This window comes from Misgurnus anguillicaudatus, chromosome 7 (assembly GCF_027580225.2).
Source record: "Misgurnus anguillicaudatus chromosome 7, ASM2758022v2, whole genome shotgun sequence".
NCBI lineage: Eukaryota > Metazoa > Chordata > Actinopteri > Cypriniformes > Cobitidae > Misgurnus > Misgurnus anguillicaudatus.
In genome coordinates, this window is record NC_073343.2 from 19,940,165 (window position 1) to 19,960,837 (window position 20,673).

The following is a 20,673-nucleotide window of genomic DNA, read 5'->3' on the forward strand; positions in this document are numbered from 1 at the left end:
CATGTGCTAATACTAGGAGAACTGAGACTGTTCCTTTCAGTCTTTATTTACTGTCCATAAGCACAATATCATAAACATATCTCAGGGATAAATTGCTTTAGGACTATTATAGTGTGATTGAATAAAGACAACATACAATGACTATCCTGCAATTTCCAAATGCTGTAAAGATACTTCAGTGTCATAATTTTGTAAACACATCAAGCAGCATTTACTGTAAGAGGTTACATGGAACAGAGAGGGGAGAGGGAGAAGATAGAGGGAGAGATACAGAGAAAATGAGTGACAGAGTGAATGTTTTATGCATGTGAGAGTGCGGGGGGAGCAAAGAAGGAGAGAGAGAGAGAGAGAGAGAGAGAGAGAGAGAGAGAGCAAACACAAGGATAGCAGGCTTGACATATACATATTCGCAGTGAACAAACACAAATCCTAATGCCAGAGAGACGAAGCAACTGAGAGAAGAAGGTCATCTCTAGAACATTGAAAGAACGGTATGTCGTCGGCGCTTTAGACCGATTATTATAATAAGTCAAGGTTAAGTTAGGATTTATATTCTTGGTATTGGGTGCACCTTGGGAAAGCCGAGTGTCAGCACAATGCAAAAAGGCTGAAAAACACATCTGTTGATGTGTACTGATTTGTAAAATGTTTTTCTTTTTTTAACTGTAGTCCTGTTTCTTGTTTGTCCTTGGTGAATTGTCTCTGTATATATTGTCACTTCACAGGTGGGTCGGACGTGAAGACCAAAACTCTCAGTGGAAGGCTGGAAATGGGAATTCAGGAGGTTCTGCTTTGAACTGACGGACATACATTTTGATGCCACATCACTAAAAGTTGACAGGAGATTGTAGCATTCCTGAGGGTCACAATGGAGAAACTCTCGGAGAAAGAGAAGGAGCTGATCCGGGACAGTTGGGAGAGCCTGGGAAAGAACAAGGTGCCACACGGAATTGTACTGTTTACTAGGTAATGTATTCATCATACTGCAAATTAATCTACATGTCTATTTAAAAAGTAAAAAAACAGAATTGCATATAAATAATTCAATAAAAATATGTAACGTAAATAAAACAGATAATTGTCAGGACCGGAGCATAGCTGTCTGCTATAGTTCAAAGATTTACCAGATGAAATTCATTATTGTGCTTTGATGGCATTTGATAAGGTTTTCCGGCTTGTAAACGATCCTATGACCTTGGCGTTTCCGGTACTGCTGAGCTACAGGAACACACAATTAGCACGCTGGCTATAGCATTTATTTCAAATCCATCATAAATCTTCCTTCAGTCTCCCGCTGTCTGTTCCTCTAACCACAGCTCAGTAAGAGGCTTGACTTGTTGCTTGGCGACAGGAGCTGCAAGATCATTTTCATCTGAATTGCCTTCTCAGTGAAAAGATGCTCCTTAGCTCGTCTTCAATTTCAGCCTAAAGGACATCAATTACATTTTTTGAAAAGAGTTAAAGTGATTAAACAGTGACACATAATATCTGCTGAAACGTAAAAAGCAATAGTTGTTGAGGATGCCCGTGTCAGTTAAATGTGTAGCGTGCAAAATGTTTTGATTGACGTGCAAAATTTCTTTGATAGGCTTTTTGAATTGGACCCAGCACTGCTTGATCTTTTTAGCTACAGCACAAACTGTGGTGTTCTACCTGAATGCCTCTCTAGCCCAGAGTTCCTCGAGCATGTCACCAAGGTAAGATTTTCTTTGTACTCAATATGTGATACACACAATTATGTCGACAGAAGAAAACTCAATGAATGTTTCACAGCAAAAAGATTTCCATTTAGACCAAATACTGAATCGGCTTCTGGAGGACCACCATTTTGCAAAGTTTAGTGCCAATCCTGGTTATACACATCTGAACAGGCAAATCGATATCTTCAGGATTACTAAATAACTGGAATTGTCCAAATAACAGTCAAGTCAATGTTTTTTACAATGTTTCATTCCTTCAAAGTAGCTTTACAAAAAAGGCGAAAAAAATAAATAAATATAACCACCACAGAAAAACTGACATTTTTAAATATAGAGAATAATAGAATATAGCATTATTGCAAAACTTATTGTCCCTATAAATAAATTATAATCTAATGATATGGTGTATACTTTTTCTTCAACTATCATAGTAATAAATAACAGTTGTGCAAAAAGTGCATCCATCCTTCACATAAATAATAAGGGGTTAAAAAGGGTATTTTGCGGGTAATCGATGCAATATTGTACGAAAAATATCCATATTTTAACTTTATAAACTATAATAACTAGCTTCCAGTAACGAGAGTCACTGTGCAACGTATCCATGGCAAAGAACTCTCACTACGCTAAACTTCTTGCGTGACTTGCCAAGATGGTGCCATTACCGAACACTAGTTATTACAGTTTACAAAGTATGCATGCACTTTTTTGGGGTTTAAAGTCAGACATTCCCTGATCCCTGTTTTCTACCATTATAACGGAAGAGCAAAGCCATTTACTAAAATAACTCCAAATGTGCTCGTCTGAAAGATGATGGACATATGTGACCCGCGCTGGCAAAATATCGGAATGCGCACGTTCTAATTTTGAACCAGAGACAAAATTAAGTATAAATGTCTTTCTTTTAGAGATTTTCTTAAAAATAAGTACATTAAGCCCTCATCTAGCAATCCCAATGCACTAAATAGTCTTTAAACATCTAAAATGATTAAAAACGGTAAACGGTAAAAAACGTGTTATCTATACCAAGAAAGTGACAAGATGAAAACCACTATTTTCTGTTACAAACTTTCACATAGCATCTTTAGGTTACAGTAACATAAAAAATTCAAATCCATAATTTGATTTTCAAAGATTTATTATAAAAACTGATTTTTTTTTCAAAATGCTATAAATCTATTAAACAATATATAAATGTGCATTCATCTTTGCCATGTTATATTCATTTAGTTGACTAGTGGTATACACCAATTTAAAAAATAAACATCAATGCATTAATCAAAACACTTAATTTGTCATATTAAGAACACTGTCACTGCTGGGGTTATCCTTGGGATTTTGTCACTGAACTTTTTTAACAGCGATCAGCTGTAAAATGTTTTGGTCCTGCTCGATTTTCGTTAACTTCAAGTAAAATAATGGAAAGTTTTTCATAAGATCCCCTGGGGTCAATGTGTTAGCATGACAGAAGCTTGATGCTGTTGTGCGTGAACAGCAACAGCCGGCATTTTTCCTTTGCCCGAGTGCCTCTCGCATAAATTATTCGATTTTGATGGGTTATGTTTCTTCCTCGCCACAGAAAACCACTACAGGTTTATCAATGCCATCAAAGTATTATTTTGTTTTTGTTTATTTGCTGATCACAAAGTACAAAGTAGATGATGAAAACTAGGATTCCATGTACTCAGTGCACCGCCATTGTTGTTTACAATGCGTGGAATGGTGCGCTGTGATTGGTTAAGCGAATTTATTGCAATCTGCAGAGAAGGAGGACTGGTGTTTATCGCGTTTTGGGAAAAAAGGGAGAAAAGATGACAGAATAACCAGCCCAGTCTCACGAAATTTCGTTATGTAGTCATGTATTTTTTTTGTTCTTTTTTCGTGATATTGTCACGAATTTCCGCGTTTTTTCGTGATCGTATAACGAATTGGTTACTCAACTGTTTTGTCCTATTTTCTTACCATTGTCGCTTCGCTTTAGTGTTAGATTTACAAAAAATGACATCCCTAACCAAACCCAACTCTAACCATAACGCCAGGCGACATATAAAAAAATAAATCAGATAAAATAGTATAAACCAATATATAAAGTGACATTCTAATGCAAGCACCAAATCTAACCCTAAACCGAAGCGACAATGGTTTAAAAATAGGAAAAAGCAGTTGAGTAACCAATACATGATAATCACACGAAAACAGGAATTCGTTATACATTCACGAAAGAGCACGAGGGTTTGTGACAGTGTCACGAAAAAAGAATGGAAGAAATATGTGACTGTATCACGAGACCTCGTGAGACTGGGTAGGAATAACACACCAGATATTGGATTTTACATAAAATTAACAATTTACTTTTTAATACTGACCAGATACAATACTGATTTTGGCGGTAATTCATAAAAAAAGGTGTTTATCATGTTTTGGAACCAACTTTGGACTTTGTTTTTGAATTTGTTTGACTAGTTTTAGCTGTAATTTTGAGGTATGGATTTAGAGATTTTGTTTTTGTCTTGATTGTTCTCAAAATTAACTTCAAACACCTCTGTAATTTTTTGTCATTTTCTGTCAGATTCCAACAAATCATACATCGTTTTGACGTTTTTTATTAGAAAATGTCAAAATATAAATAACCCATTTTTGAAAATGTCCTCATTCTGACTGAATTTGCCAGCACAGGTCACATATGTCAGTTGGATTGCTTGGGGGTGAGTCAATCATGGGGTATTTTTGATATTTGGCTAGGGTATCTTTTTAAGTGCTTCCCAGCACCACCCAAACACAAAATTAAAACAGTGACTGTTTACATGTACAATAATAATGTGAGTAACAGTCAGAGTAAAGATTTCTAAGATGTTTACATGACTCCAGCAAACCTCTTGAGTCCTGTTTACATTCAGTTTTTATTTGGTTATGTGGTTATTATTCACATAGCCCGATTGTAATCGCAATCAATAAAATCGATTTATGAGGGTCCCAGTCAACAATCTGATCTCTCAGTGAAGTCACCATGAGCTTTAAAAGATCCTCATATTGTGGTCCCAATGAATGGGTCACAGTGATCTAAAAGTGAAACCACACCGCACATTCACTGTTTTTTCGTATGAAGATCACAATATAAGGTCACTGCACACTTACTGTGAGCTCATACTACCCATATTTGACGAAAATGTTAAAATCCTGGTCCAGAATGGTTGCATGTCTTTGCAGGTAATGTTGGTGATTGATGCTGCTGTGAGCCATCTTGATGATCTAAATACTTTGGAGGACTTCCTATTGAACCTGGGAAGGAAACATCAGGCAGTTGGAGTTAAGACCCAGTCTTTCACTGTAAGCAGATTTTGTTATGGCCAGTCTAGTCATTTATGTATTAGAGATCTCAGTGTATGTGTTGACAGATAAAATAAATTACACACTGCAGCCGTGACATTCAAAATGACAGCGAGATTGACAGTGAGTTCACAGTGAGTTTAATCGTTTGGATTCTTTCATCAGTTGGTCGGAGAGTCTCTCCTCTATATGCTACAGTCCAGCCTTGGTCCAGCATACACAGCACCTCTGCGCCAGGCCTGGCTCAATATGTATGGCTTCGTGGTGTCCACCATGACCAGAGGCTGGGCCAAAAATGGAGAACACAAGTCCAACTGAGAAGAAGGTAGATGTAAGATTCACACTGAAGATACGCTGAAACACCATATGTAATAAATTATTGCTATGGAGGTTGACCAGATGTACAGTTACTTCACAAAAGTCTTTTGAAAGAGCTTGATGGTTGAAGGGAACATCTGTTCGGTCAAGTTGCGTTTGGCTACACGAACAGTCCTAGTTTTGATAGCTTGTTCTAACTGTAGTGTGAGAATGTATGAGGTGTCAGAGATAACATCGCCTATGAGGTTGATGGGTAAAAATCCAGGACATTGATAGTTTATGGTTGAAATTGTAAAAGCTAAATAGGCTTTGTACATATAGTCATGACTAAATGTATTTCCTCAAACTATCTTAAATGACTGTCTAGATGTATTGATGTTTCATGTGAGCGTGCTCAACGCAGAGGTTTGACTATGCACAGGAGTTTGGTCATCTTAAAAAATTTGAAAGATGATTTTTTTCTGACACACCTCTTGGAATGAAGATAAGACCTTTACAATTGCTACAACATTTTGATCCTAAATAAAGCTGGTTTGACTTCCCAAACATACCTGTGCACTGTCAGGTTGAGGTTTGTGATGTTAAATAAATCACCTGAACATGGTTTAAATGCTATGTATATATATTAAAAGACCGCTTAAGATTGTTGTCTTTTTTGAAAGACAAATAAAAAATTTGTAGCCATAATAAGTTACGGTTTTATGTAATCATAAAGTGTAGGTTAACACAACCATTGTAGTTTTCTGGCGATGAGAGTTAATGACGAGAACTGTTACATCCAAAATAGCTTTTGGATTTTTTCGACTGTTAATTTGTCAATCTGTGCCATCAAGTTTACATTTCCATTGTATGGGACTCATACAGCATACTCAAATGCTTACCAACAGACTTGTATAGACTGTTAAATGCTCTTAAATGTGTGGACTTAATGTGACTGTTACAGTATATCATTTTAGTTGGATGAATTTTTCACTTTAGAGTTGTAGATAATACATTTTTATGTCAAATGGACATGAGCTAAGGATAACGATTATTTTATTTAATGACCTCTTTGCGGTTTTGTTAACAATCATTGTGAATAATATTTGAGGAGCTCAGATGCAAAAGACGCTAAACCCCATCTCCGTAAAAAGTTTATATTTTGATATCCCTGCACGTATTATATGTTTATAAAATACATTAGCTTTAAAGATGCAGTGTGTAAATTTTAGCAGCATCTAGTGATGAGGCCGCGAATTGCAACCAATGGCTCAGTCCACTGCTCACCCCCCGCTTTTGAAATGCATAGAAAAGTAACAGTAGCCGCCACTGGAAAAACATGTCATCGTCGGAGACAACTTCGTAAAAAAGATTTGTTCGATAAAGCTCACGTAACACACGCTGTTTCTGCATTTCTGATGTTAATCAAGAGTACATATAGAGTAGTATGACATCCTTTATATCTCCGAAGAGTCTTTAGTTTAATCAGATTTATAAAAGAAAGATTAGCTTTACCGAATCTTTCTGATAACGTATGAAAAAATGAAGAAGGAGGAGTTACTACCGCGTGTGGAGCTAGTACGAGTCATGCAACACTATACAGCTTGTATAACTTATGGTTTACTACATTTTACGTGTCATTTATATAATATGTACGCGCCAATTTCCAACATAAGGCAAAAGTCTTACTTACCACATGCAACTTGTGACCCGGTTGGGAAAGTCCAGCGCATCAAACACACACGAAAAACTCTGCTGCTACCCTGGATAATAAACTATATCCATTGTTTTCATAAGGCTGGATTTCTTCTCCTTACATCCAAAAACACACTTCATCTTTCGTGCCATTGTTGACTTTTGAAATTAAACAAAGCTGAGTGGCGTGATATGATGTTTGCAAGCTCTAGCGACTCCTGCTGATTGACGGGTGGGCGGGGTTTTCCGGGGGAAGTGCCCATATAAAGAAGTGATACGTATAGAAAACCCCTGAAATGTCAGTTGGACCTGTAATCGAAAAAAACGTTCCGAAGCTTGTACGAACCCTGGCGAAGTGCATTCGGCACAGAAATACTCTGTAACACGCCCAAATGCTTTTTTGCCACTTTGCCTACGTTTAGCATGAGGAAACAACTCTATAACTCTGTTAATAAGTCAGAATGCTTGAAATACCATTGAACCCACCCTCTAAGAGCTTCTGTAAAAAACATGGCGGCACAAAATAGCGACTTCCACGTAAGGGGACCCTCTGTGTATGTAGATAAAAACATCTTGTTGTAAGGTAATAAAAACATAATGGGTTATTATGAAAGGTCTTTATACACCCCTAATAATATAGTTTAGTATATTATTTTGCATTTCTGTCAAGAGATCCTTCTAAAAATTATACACTGCACCTTTAAATCATTCAGAAATACCAGTTTGTAAGCAGAATCTGCTTAAATCAGATTTTTCAACAAAGTCCTCTAACTGCATGAATTGAATAAATGACAAATGTCGCAAAACTAACATGGATCACATTCAAACTTGTATCCGTTGTGAGTACTTGGACCTGAATACAACCTGAATGTGACAGTGACATGAATCACAGCGGCCCCCAATGCGTGGTTCTTTTTTCATTTTTACATTCTGACTTCATCATTTTTAGTTGCATCTTTAGTGATTTTGCAACTGTTTACTATGTCTTGTCCAAAGAAGTGGAAGTTTTTACCCAAAAAGTTGCATGCACTTAGAGTGTTTTGCAGCGAAAGACAGTCAAATTTGTTAACTATCAATGTTAAAATGACCTACACATTAGAGCCTGATAAAAATGACACACTTAGGGGGTTTTGCATCTGAACTCCTCATTTTTAAAAAACAAAAAATAGTATTAGTTGGCTTATTATTATAACTATGTCAGAACAGACTCTTATTGTATTACGTACAGAGTTACATTTGTCGTTATTATGAGCTATAGAAAAATGTTACAAAGCGATGATAACCGTTTTGCTGCTATCATATATTATTTCAGTATCTTTGTAGAAATATGGTTTTCTTTGTACAAGAGATATTTCTACATTTAAATGGTTCTGTTCTGGCCACGTATCACACGGCTCTTCTGATTTTGCCAAGTGGTTGATGTCCTCAGGGTAACATTATGTTGACCCTGGGACAACATTTCAATCAACCAATCAGATTTCAGAAATAAGTTTACAGTTTGTTTTAAGTTTAAGCTTACAACAAGGATTAGCTGTTTCTAGACCATTGTTTTTCACTTATCATGTCCCTCTGATTTTAGGGTTTGATTATGGTTAGGGTCGGGGTTTGGGGTGGGTTTAGGTTTTATTTAGAAAAATGTTGTCCTTGGGTCAACACAATATGTTGCCCTGAGGACATCAACCACTTGGCAAAATCAGTTCGAGCCTCAAAAGGCATAGGGGAAACTGTGTGTCATGACTTGATATGTAAAGTTTTATGTTACATTTGATCTGTTACTGTATATTACCTACTTTAGGTATAAGTTATATATTGTGTATATTTAGGTGTATGTGGATTAATCATTTTATGTAGTGCTTAATGGCGCACTATGATATTTTTTGTGTAAAACATACTATATATACTAGAATTTGTTTCTCTCTATCAAAGACTGTTCTTGATGACAATGTACCATCTGATGGCTTTCCAATAACCTCTAAGATGTCAGTCTTTATGAAATGATGATCTTTTTAGTATTGATTCAACTTTTTACAAAGATGCAATGGTTACAGCATTTTCAAGTGAAAAACTTTCCTTTGTGCTAATCTATGTTTATTGAGCGTTGAATAATTGTTCGTGCGCAGTGTTTGCCCCTGTGATTTTCCTCTTGATATTCTGTGACTGAAGTGTCTCAATGTCTACCTCACTGAAGCAGCTGCTACTAAACAGCGATGTTATGACCTGACTCAGTAACCAAAAAAAGTGATATGTCTATTACACTGTACATTCTGTTTCCTCAGCCGGTCACCAATCCAACACGTATCAGGATAAGTCAAGGCTCTGTGTAAACGTGTTTAAAGCTTATTTGTAAAAAATGACATTAAATAAAGAGTATCTTAAAATTATGTCTCTGACAGAATTTAATGAATGTATTTATAATTTACCTTAGGATACCTTAGGGAAGTCTTACCTTAGTTTTGTTTCATTCAAAATGTTTCAGATTAAATGTTACTGTTCATGGTTAAAGTTTTGGTAAGAAAAATTTGTTCGTGCAAATATTGATACCTATATTTTTCCTATTACACTATGCAAATATAAGTGGAAAGCCCAGTGAACAATAAAATACTCATAAAGACTTTCATATGGATGAGAAAAGTCAGATTTAGCTCCCTTACATGTAAATGTAATGTCAAAAACTTCAACTCATTACTATCACCAAAATTTAGCACTGCAATTAATATGAATATAGGGCTTATTCGATCTACGTCATCAATGTTCGTGGCGGCCATATTGTTGACATAGAACTGTCAGTCTGTCAATTGACAAGCGAGGCAGCGTGGGTATTATGCATGGTATTATCGGTGTAATTTTTTTAAAACCGCGCGATGGTGTGTGGTTTAATACACGGATGTTCTAACAACAGCAAAAAGAACCCCGGAATTAGTTTTTATGCGATACCGACTGTCAGAAAACATGAAAGGAAGGAGACAGAGGAGTTGAACCAGCGAAGGAGAGACTCCCAACAGCAAAGTCTGTCCCCATCATTTTACCCCAGGTAACGTTAGGGATATATGCTCACAGCAAAGTCTGTCCCCATAATTTGATCACATATGGTTAGCTGTAAGCAGTGGCTGAAACTGCTCTTTCAAATGAGCTGCCATAAATTGAGACCGTTATTAAATTAGTATTAATAACTATATGAACATAATAATAGGTCTGGCATTGATACTAGGTTGGGAATTAAGGGCCGTTCACATAGTTTTGAAAATCGTTTTATATTAAAGAGAATAGCGGAGCTCACACCAAAACTATAACGATACAGATACAATGAACGACATCATTTGGATCACTTTCTGAGCGATTTTTCCTACCTGATTAAGGATAAACCATTCACAGCATTAAAATCTATTTGAACTTCAAGTGCACGGCCACTTAAAATGACAGTAAAGCTCATTGCTGAGGTCTATAACATTAGATTACCTCCAGTTGCTGTGAAAATTGACTACGTAATGCTTTTTAATCTATTACATTAACTAACTGTTATGCCAAAAGGTAAGAGATTACACAAACTATTAGATTCACTGTTTAGAGTTACGTGAAACGCAGCGTGTTGAGGACATCTGCAAAAGTTTTTATTACAAGCAATATTAAAGGCAAGTGATTTGCGCGAGTGCCGTGAGCGAATTAGCATAAACTTATTGTTTGGTGATGTGGACGATAATATAGTTATCGTTATCGTTATAATGTGAACGGCGCTTCAGTGCTTGTATGATGAATGCGGATACTGTATGAACGATATAGTTATAAATATCTGGATAAGTTACGGCTGGCAATAAGAACGGATCTTTTCTTAAGGCTATTGGGTCTATTTGATATTGTTCCACAATGATCAAGCTCATCTTCTCTTAAAGGAACAGTATGTAGGATTGTGGCCAAAACTGGTATTGCAATCACAAAACTTGTGGCTAAAACTGGTACTGCAATCACACAACTGGTGTCCAATACACAAAACGACAACATAAACATCAGTTGAGGGCTGCAACTCCACTTTTTAAACGACAATATCCTGGCCAGACCACTGTTGTCAGTGATATACTGTAAGTATTTGAAATGAAAATGATTTCTTAATGTCTAGTGACATATCAGGGCCATTTTATGATTAATTAATATAAATTTCTTACATACTGTTCCTTTAATACAGACGAGATTAAGCCATTAGGCTACTGCTCCCCTCGACTCAAATCTACGTGCGGCTAGGGGCAGGACAGATGTTATGTCAACAAGATGGCCGCGGCTAGCGACTTCCGGTGTTTGCGAATAAGCCCTATAGGAGGATGCAAGTCCCACCTTCCAGTTAAAAGAACCAATCATCAATCGATAACAACTGATAACTCTCTGGGGGAGGGGCTCTATGCAGAGGAAGACTTGCCAACCTGTGCACATGCGCCGTAGCTAAAACAACCTCGAAATATGCAAAGTTTCAGCTTAAACGATAATTCCAGTATTTAACCCTTTGAGTTTCATTTCTGGTTTGTTTTGGATGAACTACAATGATGGACACTGAAATTTTGACAATGGGTCGTGTCTCGTTGGCTCGTTTAGAAGCGTCTCTTGACTGCTTCAGAATGGAAGTCAAGGGCCATGCACAAACATAACATTAAACAACACTTAACGTTCATTTTCAAAACTGTGCTACTCACCAAGTGGTTTGTGGTGTTCGTTGATGATTAAAAACAAATATATCGGCGCAATGTATGATTTCAATCCGTGTTAAACCTACATACCCCACATTAAACTGAAAGTGTAGGATGAATTATACAATTTATTTTGCATTAGTTCGTATATTGTTAATTACATAGTCATAGGGACACACACTTCACACAAATGGTACCGGCTCCTGAGATTAGTCTTATCTAACCTTATTAAGGTCCCAATTCCGAAAAATGTCCCAATTCCGAAAAAAATCCCAGAAAATACTGTTCACGCCTTTGTACTCTGTCTCTCCTCTCTGATGTGACACTATCAGAGGGCATAAGATATTGAGGCAAACTCCAGAAGCAAGATCCGCTCGCTGTGTTTCTGGATCAGATGAGCCATACTGGAGTCAATTACATTGCATTATTGTAAATGTCTTGAAGGCTGACAGTAGGGACAGTCCGCCTTGTCTTTGTGGGCTAAAACAACTGCCTCAATATACTTCATGGTATCGTTCACCACTACATTTTAATTGGATTTGAGTGAATTACATTTATGAGATTTCTAATTTTAATTTATATGATGCAACATTTACTGTATAAGAATGCCAAGGAATAGAAGCCACAAAAACGTATGCTATATCTGTCCAGAAATGCTAAATAAAGTATATAATTGCAAGACAATTAGAGCGAGGGAGGGGGGGGAGAGAGGGAGAGAGAAAGAGAGAATAGCACAAAAATAATAAAAACGATACAGACTAGATATAATTATTTTTAGAAAGTCTGCAATGTGTTTTTGAAAGCAGGGCATTTGGAAATTACCATGACAACAATGATAAGCACAGTGAGCATGAGTGTGTGAAGTGATTATATTTTCAGACTGAGACAGAAAAGTTGTTCAGGAAGAAATTGGGTTCAAGCGAAAGTGAATTTTCATTGACTGCCTTTAGTTCAGATCCATCCACTTTTCTGGGCTTTTTGATGCTTTTGTAGTTTCAAAATAACAAATATTCAGTATGTTCTTCAATAATTCTGACTAATTTTAAGGTATACATGTATTCAGTTGTGTTGTCTTCTTATGTTATTCAAAACAAAATTTTTAACTCAATCTCTTATGAAAACATGTTCATGAGGTGGTGTTTTCATATGACGTAGCGTGAATCATACAAAATGTATTACATAACTACACCCCTAACCTTATAGTACCCCTAAACCCAGGTGTGTGTTTGCCCAGAGATACTGGATAAATCAAGATTGAGCATTCCTATTACTACACTTTACAAAAGTTGGTTTAACTTTAAAAGTAAGTTACTTGGTTGCCTTAAAATTTTGAGTTAATTCAACTTAAATATGTGACACAACAATTGTTAAACTTTTTTGAGTCAACTAATAATTTTAAGTAGAATTAACTAAAAATTTTAGGGCAAACAGGTTACTTACTTTTTTAAGTTGAACGAACAAGTATGTATGAATAGGGGACAATGCATGAACATGAACAATTCAACATGAAGTCGAACAAGTCTAATGTCACTGGGGCAAAAGCAGATCATACTATAAACCTATGTGATTGTATGAATTTATACAAATTGGCGACCTCGTAATATAGTTACGAATTACCCAACGCTATCTCACGAGAATTCGTACATATTTTACGAGTTGGCTAATTCGTATGACATCTGTAAGTTTTTGTAAGATTTGCCTTGACTCCTGTGAAGTTGGGGTTAGGGGCGGGGTGATGGGTTTTTTATTGTTGTTTATTTCATGAGAATTGTACGTTTTTGCATGGTTAACTTCGTGTGAATTCATACGAATTAGCCAACTCGTAAAATATGTACAAATTCTCGTGAGATCAGGCTGTATTACCAGGTGTCCACCAACCCTCATTTGAAAGATTTAAAGGTATAACAGTAATTTCAAAATATGTAGTTTATTTATATTCACGTTCATGTAATTTTGAGGCCAACACTATGTGACACCTCTAAAGGCTAGAACCAACATGATCTCACAAAGTTCTGTGGGAAAGTCACAAAATTTTTTGCTAATTTTTCCCTGGCATTCTCACGGATTGGTTACTCAACTGCTTTTTCCTATTTTCAAACCATTGTCGCTTCGGTTTAGGGTTAGATTTGGTGTTTGCGTTAGTATGTCACTTTAAGTATTGGTTTATACTAGTTTTTTCGGCTTTATTCATTTTTTTTCTAAACTTTAAACAATTGTCACCTGGCATTGGGGTTAGAGTTGAGTATGGGTAAGGATGTCATTTATGTAAATCTAACCCTAAATCAAAGCGACAACGGTAAGAAAATAGGACAAACAGTTGAGCAACCAATCCGCGAGAATACTACGGAAAAATTAGATCAGGTTGGCTAAAACTGATCATGCAAAGCATTCTGGGATCCAAGATCTGAAGGAAAAAAACAAAAAAGTTTGAGGAGGATTTCTGGTTCCCAGAATGCTTTGCATGAGGCTGTTATTTTATAGTTTTATTCTGTAAAAACAAAGACTTTAATGTTAATTTCACAGACTGTTGCCAGTAAATAACATGAATTTAAATCTACAGTAAGTTACCGGCAAACAGTTTTTTTTACAGTGAAGTCATTAGTACTGTACATGTTGTACTTTCAACACCCTCCACAAGAAACCATAGTTTGTGGCGCCTTACTGTGCATGTCAGTCTCTAGTGTTGATGTTGCTTCTAATGAGAGTCCTTCTGTGACTCAGTCTCTGCCAATGTCTTCACACCTCTCCTTTATATGTCCACTAGTTTCCCACAGGATCCCACTAATGATAGGAAATACACCATGCACAGTAAGAGGTCGCATGGTTATCACATTCTCTCTGCACATTTAAAGTTGTCATGGTGCATCTGCCAAAATTTGCAGCAGACTGTAGGCCTAACAGTAATTCCCAGAACGAGTTCACACTAGACATCAATGCCAGAATTCAACAAGCAATGTACCACCACATATCTAGATCAAGATAAAAATGAAGATTTCTCTTTAAAATGATTACAAAAGGCCATATACAGTAACGACTGTTCTTGCTTTTTTTAAAATTGAAGAGATTGAGGTCTTGTACCATGCTGACATACTCTACCGCTCACAATACAAAGTTTTCTTCTCATGCACCAGTCAGTAAAGATACCAATCAGGGTATCTGTGGGCAGTTGCATAAACATAGCCGTAGGTTGTTATTGTAAGTATTGGTCGTTATTTCCAGTTCCCTTAGAGTTAAACATTTGTTTTTTACTGTTTTGGAATCCATTCAGCCGATCTCCGAGTCTGGCGGTACCACTTTTAGCACATCTTAGCATGATCCAAAAATAGTCCCCTGCTATTGAAAGTTACCATGGGGACTATTTTAAGGCGCTGCATTATATCATTGTGCCTGCTACAGCCATTTTACGGCAGCAAAGTCCTTGATTATTACGCCAGAATGAGAGTATACACTCACCTAAAGGATTATTAGGAACACCTGTTCAATTTCTCATTAATGCAATTATCTAATCAACCAATCACATGGCAGTTGCTTCAATGCATTTAGGGGTGTGGTCCTGGTCAAGACAATCTCCTGAACTCCAAACTGAATGTCAGAATGGGAAAGAAATGTGATTTATGTCATGGTCTTGCCAGACCTTTGTGCTAGATTCAGGTCTAAGTTCACTTGGCAAGACCATGACAGTACTATGTTCTGTGTGGGGACACGTGGAGTCATATTGTGTGTGTGGCTTCCATGTGTTCCCAGTGTCTTGTCGCTGTCATGGTCTTGCCAGACCTTTGTGTTAGATTCAGGTCTGATTTCATAGGGCAAGATCATGGTAGTACTGTGTTTTGTGTAGGGACATGTGGAGTATCATTGTATGCTTTGGCCACATGTTCGCAGTGTCTTGTCACTTTTACCCCACTCCCTTATGTGCTCTCGTCCTGATTATGTAATGATTTGCACCTGTTCCCCATTTGAGTTGCTGTCTTTATAATGCCCTCTTGTTCTCTGTCTTGTGCTCGTTCGTTCGTCTAGATTCAGTGTGTTATTTCATGTCCTTCGTGTTTCATGAATCGTATCATCAGAGTCTGTGTTATGTATTCAGTATTGTTTCCTGGTTTTGTTATCCACAGTGTTATTTATTACTTGTTTTACCCCCTCGTGGGTTTTTGTGTTGTTTATTTAAATAAACCTTCAGTTTATTTTTACAGTGTCTGCGTTTGGGTTCTCTCCCTTATTTCTACCGTGACAATTTAAAGGTGCAGTGTGTAATTTTTAGAAGGATCTCTTGACAGAAATGCAAAATAATATACAAAATTATATTATCAGGGGTGTACAAAGACCTTTCATAATGAACCGTTATGTGTTTATTACCTTAGAATGAGACGTTTTTATCTACATACACAGAGGGTCCCCTCACATGGAAGTCGCCATTTCGTGCCACCATGTATCTACACTGTAAAAAAAATCTGTAGAAATTACAATGGTATTGCAGCTGGGTTGCCGGTAAATTACCGTAGATTTAAATGTATGTTATTTACTGGCAAGAGTTTGTTCAAAGTTAAATAAATTTTAAATATTAACAAGTCTTTATCTTTACAGAATAAAACTATACAATAACAGCTTCATGCAAAGCATTCTGGGAACCAGAAATCATCATCAACCTTTTTCTGTTTTTTGCTTCAGATTTTGTTTCCCAGAATGTTTTGCTTGATGCTGTTTTTCTAGTTTTATTATGTAAAGACAAAAACTTGTAAATATTTAATGTTCATATAACTTTGAACAAAATGTAGCCAGCAATAACATAAATTTAAATCTACGGTAAGTTACCGGCATCCCAGTTGCAAATTTCTACGGATTTTTTTTACAGTGTACAGAAGCCCTTAACGGACAATTTTTTTTACTCTGACGATGACATGTTTGTCCGGTGGCAGCTACCGTACCTTTTCTATGTGTTTCAAAAGCAAGGGGTGAGCAGTGGACTACACCGTTGGTTGCAATTCGCAACCTAACCACTAGATGCCGCTAAAATTTACACACTGCACCTTTAAGCAATTTTGAGCGTGGCATGGTTGTTGGTGCCAGACGGGCCGGTCTGAGTAATTCACAATCTGCTCAGTTACTGGGATTTTCACGCACAACCATTTCTAGGGTTTACAAAGAATGGTGTGAAAAGGGAAAAACACCCAGTATGCGGCAGTCCTGTTGGCCCACTGATTCAAGCTGATAGAAGAGCAACTTTGACTGAAATAACCATGTGTTACAATCAAGGTATGCAGCACATTCAACATGCTGAATATTTATTATCATAAATCCTGTTGTGTGGGGGGGAACCAGGGACAAACATGCACACTGACACTTAGAATAAAATGAGACCCAATCAGAAAGTGAGCTGATGAAAGTCATCACGTAGCAGGCACAGTCCAAAGTCAGATGGACATCAGAGAGTAGTCCATAGGAACCTGCTGTACCTCCTTGTTTTTTGCTTTGCTGCTGCAAATAAAATTGTTTAAACAATACATGTGCCTCATCTCTACATCTAAATTTACTATCACAGTAACGTGATTAATAGCTTTATTGTAAGTGACATTCATCACAAAATAATACAACATGTATATATGTGGGAGAGGTAAGTGCTACAGTGTATAGATGTATAAGATGTGTAAGAGATGTGTTGCCACAGTGCACAAGCACTGCATAGGAAACAAAGCAAGCACAGGTTGAAGTCAAATAAATGATAAACAGCAGCAGTTCTATTCCAAGCATGTGGCAGCGTGTGCTGTTCCCAGGGGTATTCACCTTCTGAAGACTGCCTGTTCAGGAAGGTTGCTTAGGAGACAGGAAGAAAATGTCAAGCAGGTTTCTTTTTTCTCTTGTGTTGACACTTGCATTTAAGGCAGGTGTGTGTTGGTATGAGAGATTGCTTTCTCCAAAGCTTCGATGAGTGGTTTTATCACTGATGAAACATAATGAAGACTTGGTTTTGTTTAGCAATGTATAATAATATGAATAGTAATCATTGAAAATATATATAAAGACATGAAACTGTTAGCAATTATACAGGACATTTCTTAAAAGGGACATATCATGAAAATCTGACTATAATTGAGTCCCCAGTGCTTCTATCAACCAAGAAAATGTGTTAAACATCAACCCAGTAACTTCGTTTTGGTAAACCATTCTCTGCAAGCATGTGAAAAAAAGGTCATTGAAATTTGACTCTCCTGTGATGTCAGAAGGGGATAGTACCGCCCCTTAATCTGCACTATCCAACCACGACACTGCCATCTAGCTAGTGCGGAGATCAGCTAATTTGCATTTAAAAGGACACACCCAAAATGGCACATTTTTGCTCACACCTACAAAGTGGCAATTTTAACATTATCTATATGATATTTTGAGCTAGAACTTCACATATGTACTCTTGGGACACCAAAGATCTTAAAGCAGACATATCATGCTTTTAAATCTGTCCTTTTTACATATAAATCATATATTTGTGGTCTATATAAAGCAGAACTGCAATGCTTGGGTCTGAATTCCTCATTATTATAAGTCCACAGGTCCCTTTTCTACCCCTTTTCTGATGTGCATCTGAGAGCAACTGATTTTGGTGCTGTCTTTTTAAATGTAAATGAGACACTTCATACCATGCCCCCTCTCCAGGTTGCAGAGGTGACACTCGGTTAAACTCCACCCCGTTCGGCCATTTTTGTAGTTTTATAGCAGAGATACGATTATCTAGCGGCACAGAAACTTTTTATTCACACGTTATTAACAAAATGTCAACAACGGAAGACTTGTCCATCCAGCCTTACATGTTCGAGCCAGAGCGAGATGAAAATGAAGACGACGAACCTGCAGAACAACGTCTTCATATGGAGGTATCGCAATGGTGTGAGGCTGCAGCCTCCGGAGGTCGCATTTCTAGGCTGGATACGTCATCAAGGCTGTCTTATTTCAGAATATTAACAATTATAAAGTTGACTATTATTCTTAGTTAATCGTAAGTTGTTGTAATATGCTCATGACTTGCGAATGTAATGCTCAGTTAACTTAAGCCATGCTTGATGACCATATGCGACCTCCGCAGGTTGCAGCCTTCGGATTGAGAAACGGCACTGCTAAACCATGACCACCGTGTACTTTACTTTTTTATATTTATATACTTTACTTTAGTTAAGTTATTTACAGCTTACCAAAGTGCTCTGCTCTTCGTCTCCAAAGATAGAAGTAATTGACCCCTCAATCAGACGAAGTCTATCGGTAAATCCTTCTTTATACTGGCGGAGGTTGGTGAAGTAGTGATCCTTGAAGTCCTTCGCGCACACAAAAATGACTTTACCCACAGATGTCGGTACATTTCCGTGAAAAATAAAACTCAACCAGGCACAGGTTCAACAACCAAACATTTTGACTTACTCTCTGATAACTTCTGCATCCTTGAGCTTGGACTACAATATTGCAGCGGGAAATAAAAAATGGCGGAATGCTCGAAGTGTTGGGATGTTAGCTCTTTCCCCGCCAGCGTTTTAAAAAAAAGTTGCCAGTCAGCGCCAGCACTTTTCATGATTTTCACAAAAGTTTAATGTCTTCCAGAAAATGTTCTTCTTTAAATATATAAACAAACAATATATCAGATGAAAGAACAGACCCTCTGCTTTCAAACAAAAAACCCAGTTTCATCCTACCTTGATTAGTTCTCTTGTAATCACCTCTCAAACATGGGTAGGTTTCTTCAAAAACACCCAATTTTGAGCAAAAAGCTGAGATAATTTCATTTTTGCGAAGGACTTTTGATAGAGATCAGATGCAGAGCGATCTTTAAAACATACACGGAGTTCTTTCTCTTTCACGTGAGGCGCTAATTCCGGGTTGTATAAGTTGCGGAAGCCACCTGGTGGATAATAGCGGTATTGCAGAAAGACGGAAAAAGAGTTAGGAGTAGATGTCCTTATTTGGCAGTTCCGCTGCAAATACTGTGACGTTATTGTTCAAAAATCGTAATAGAGAATAGAAAAATCAGAACAGGTTGGAAAATATGACCAAAACAGAATATAAAGATATCAACAAAGCACCTGAAGAGACTAATTTCAACTTTTCTGTACTTCTAAACACTACAAATATACAACAAATTTTGTGAAATGTCAACTTTAAAAGATCCAATAGTCGACTTTAAGGCTCTTGGTGTTTTTGGTGTCTCAGAAAACATTAAAAAATACACTGAACAGACAGATAAACCTACAGAAAGATAGATGAGAAAATAAAATAATTACCTGTAATGGCACATTTCTACCCAAGGAAAACAAAATTTTATCTAAAATCCTGAGTCTTCCTGTCTACAAAGGCAAACAAGAGTCCCGTGCAAAAGTGCACAAAGATGAAATCAGATTAAAAAGTGTTTATCAATAGACAGCTGAGAACCAATAAAGATTTTGGCACAACAATACATTATGACTGCACACAACAGCATATCACCTGCTTCCTCTGTTTAATTCACTGCATGCATACTGAAATAAAGTCATTTTAAAATATTTTCGAATTAAATGTCCCAAATCATGGAATGTTGAAATGAGTATCTTTAAAGTAAAGTGGTCTAGTATTTGATATGTGGAATCAATGCACACTCCAACCGCTCATATTACCCACAACTCATTACGAGGAGTAATTGTTGATGTAAGTGATACTACATAAATTAATAATCTAAATGAAATAGTAAACAAGAAATTATGAATAAAGAATGCAAGGAGAGTTTTTATGTGATTATTCAGGGAACAATAGTTACCACTGATAAGTGTTAGTACAGTTTGTCCCAATAGTTACATAATCTAAAGCTATCCGCACAACAAATTTAGGTTATATTTTGTGTAAAAACAGCTTTACATTCAGATTTTGATCTTATATATTTTATATAAGTTGTATCTTTATATATATGAGGCATGCAAAATCTTGTTGCTTAATGAATCCAACAGATTCTCCCTCAGATAGATAGACAGACAGAC

General features: G+C 36.9%; 1 protein-coding gene across 2 annotated transcripts; it reads left to right on the plus strand.

The window, feature by feature from the left end:
- Positions 1-353: 353 nt before the first annotated feature.
- On the plus strand, positions 354-9,402 carry LOC141365324 (neuroglobin). 2 transcript variants are annotated; one of them, XM_073869538.1, is made up of 5 exons: positions 354-491; positions 726-966; positions 1,589-1,697; positions 4,908-5,027; positions 5,193-9,402. In XM_073869538.1, exons 2-5 carry the CDS (start codon positions 869-871, stop codon positions 5,343-5,345), a joined length of 480 nt encoding a protein of 159 aa, XP_073725639.1. In that variant the 5' UTR covers positions 354-491; positions 726-868; the 3' UTR covers positions 5,346-9,402. The 2 variants fall into 2 exon arrangements, with proteins under 2 accessions (XP_073725639.1, XP_073725640.1); XM_073869539.1 differs by having other exon boundaries at positions 360-491; positions 670-966.
- The last annotated feature ends 11,271 nt before the right edge of the window (positions 9,403-20,673 follow it).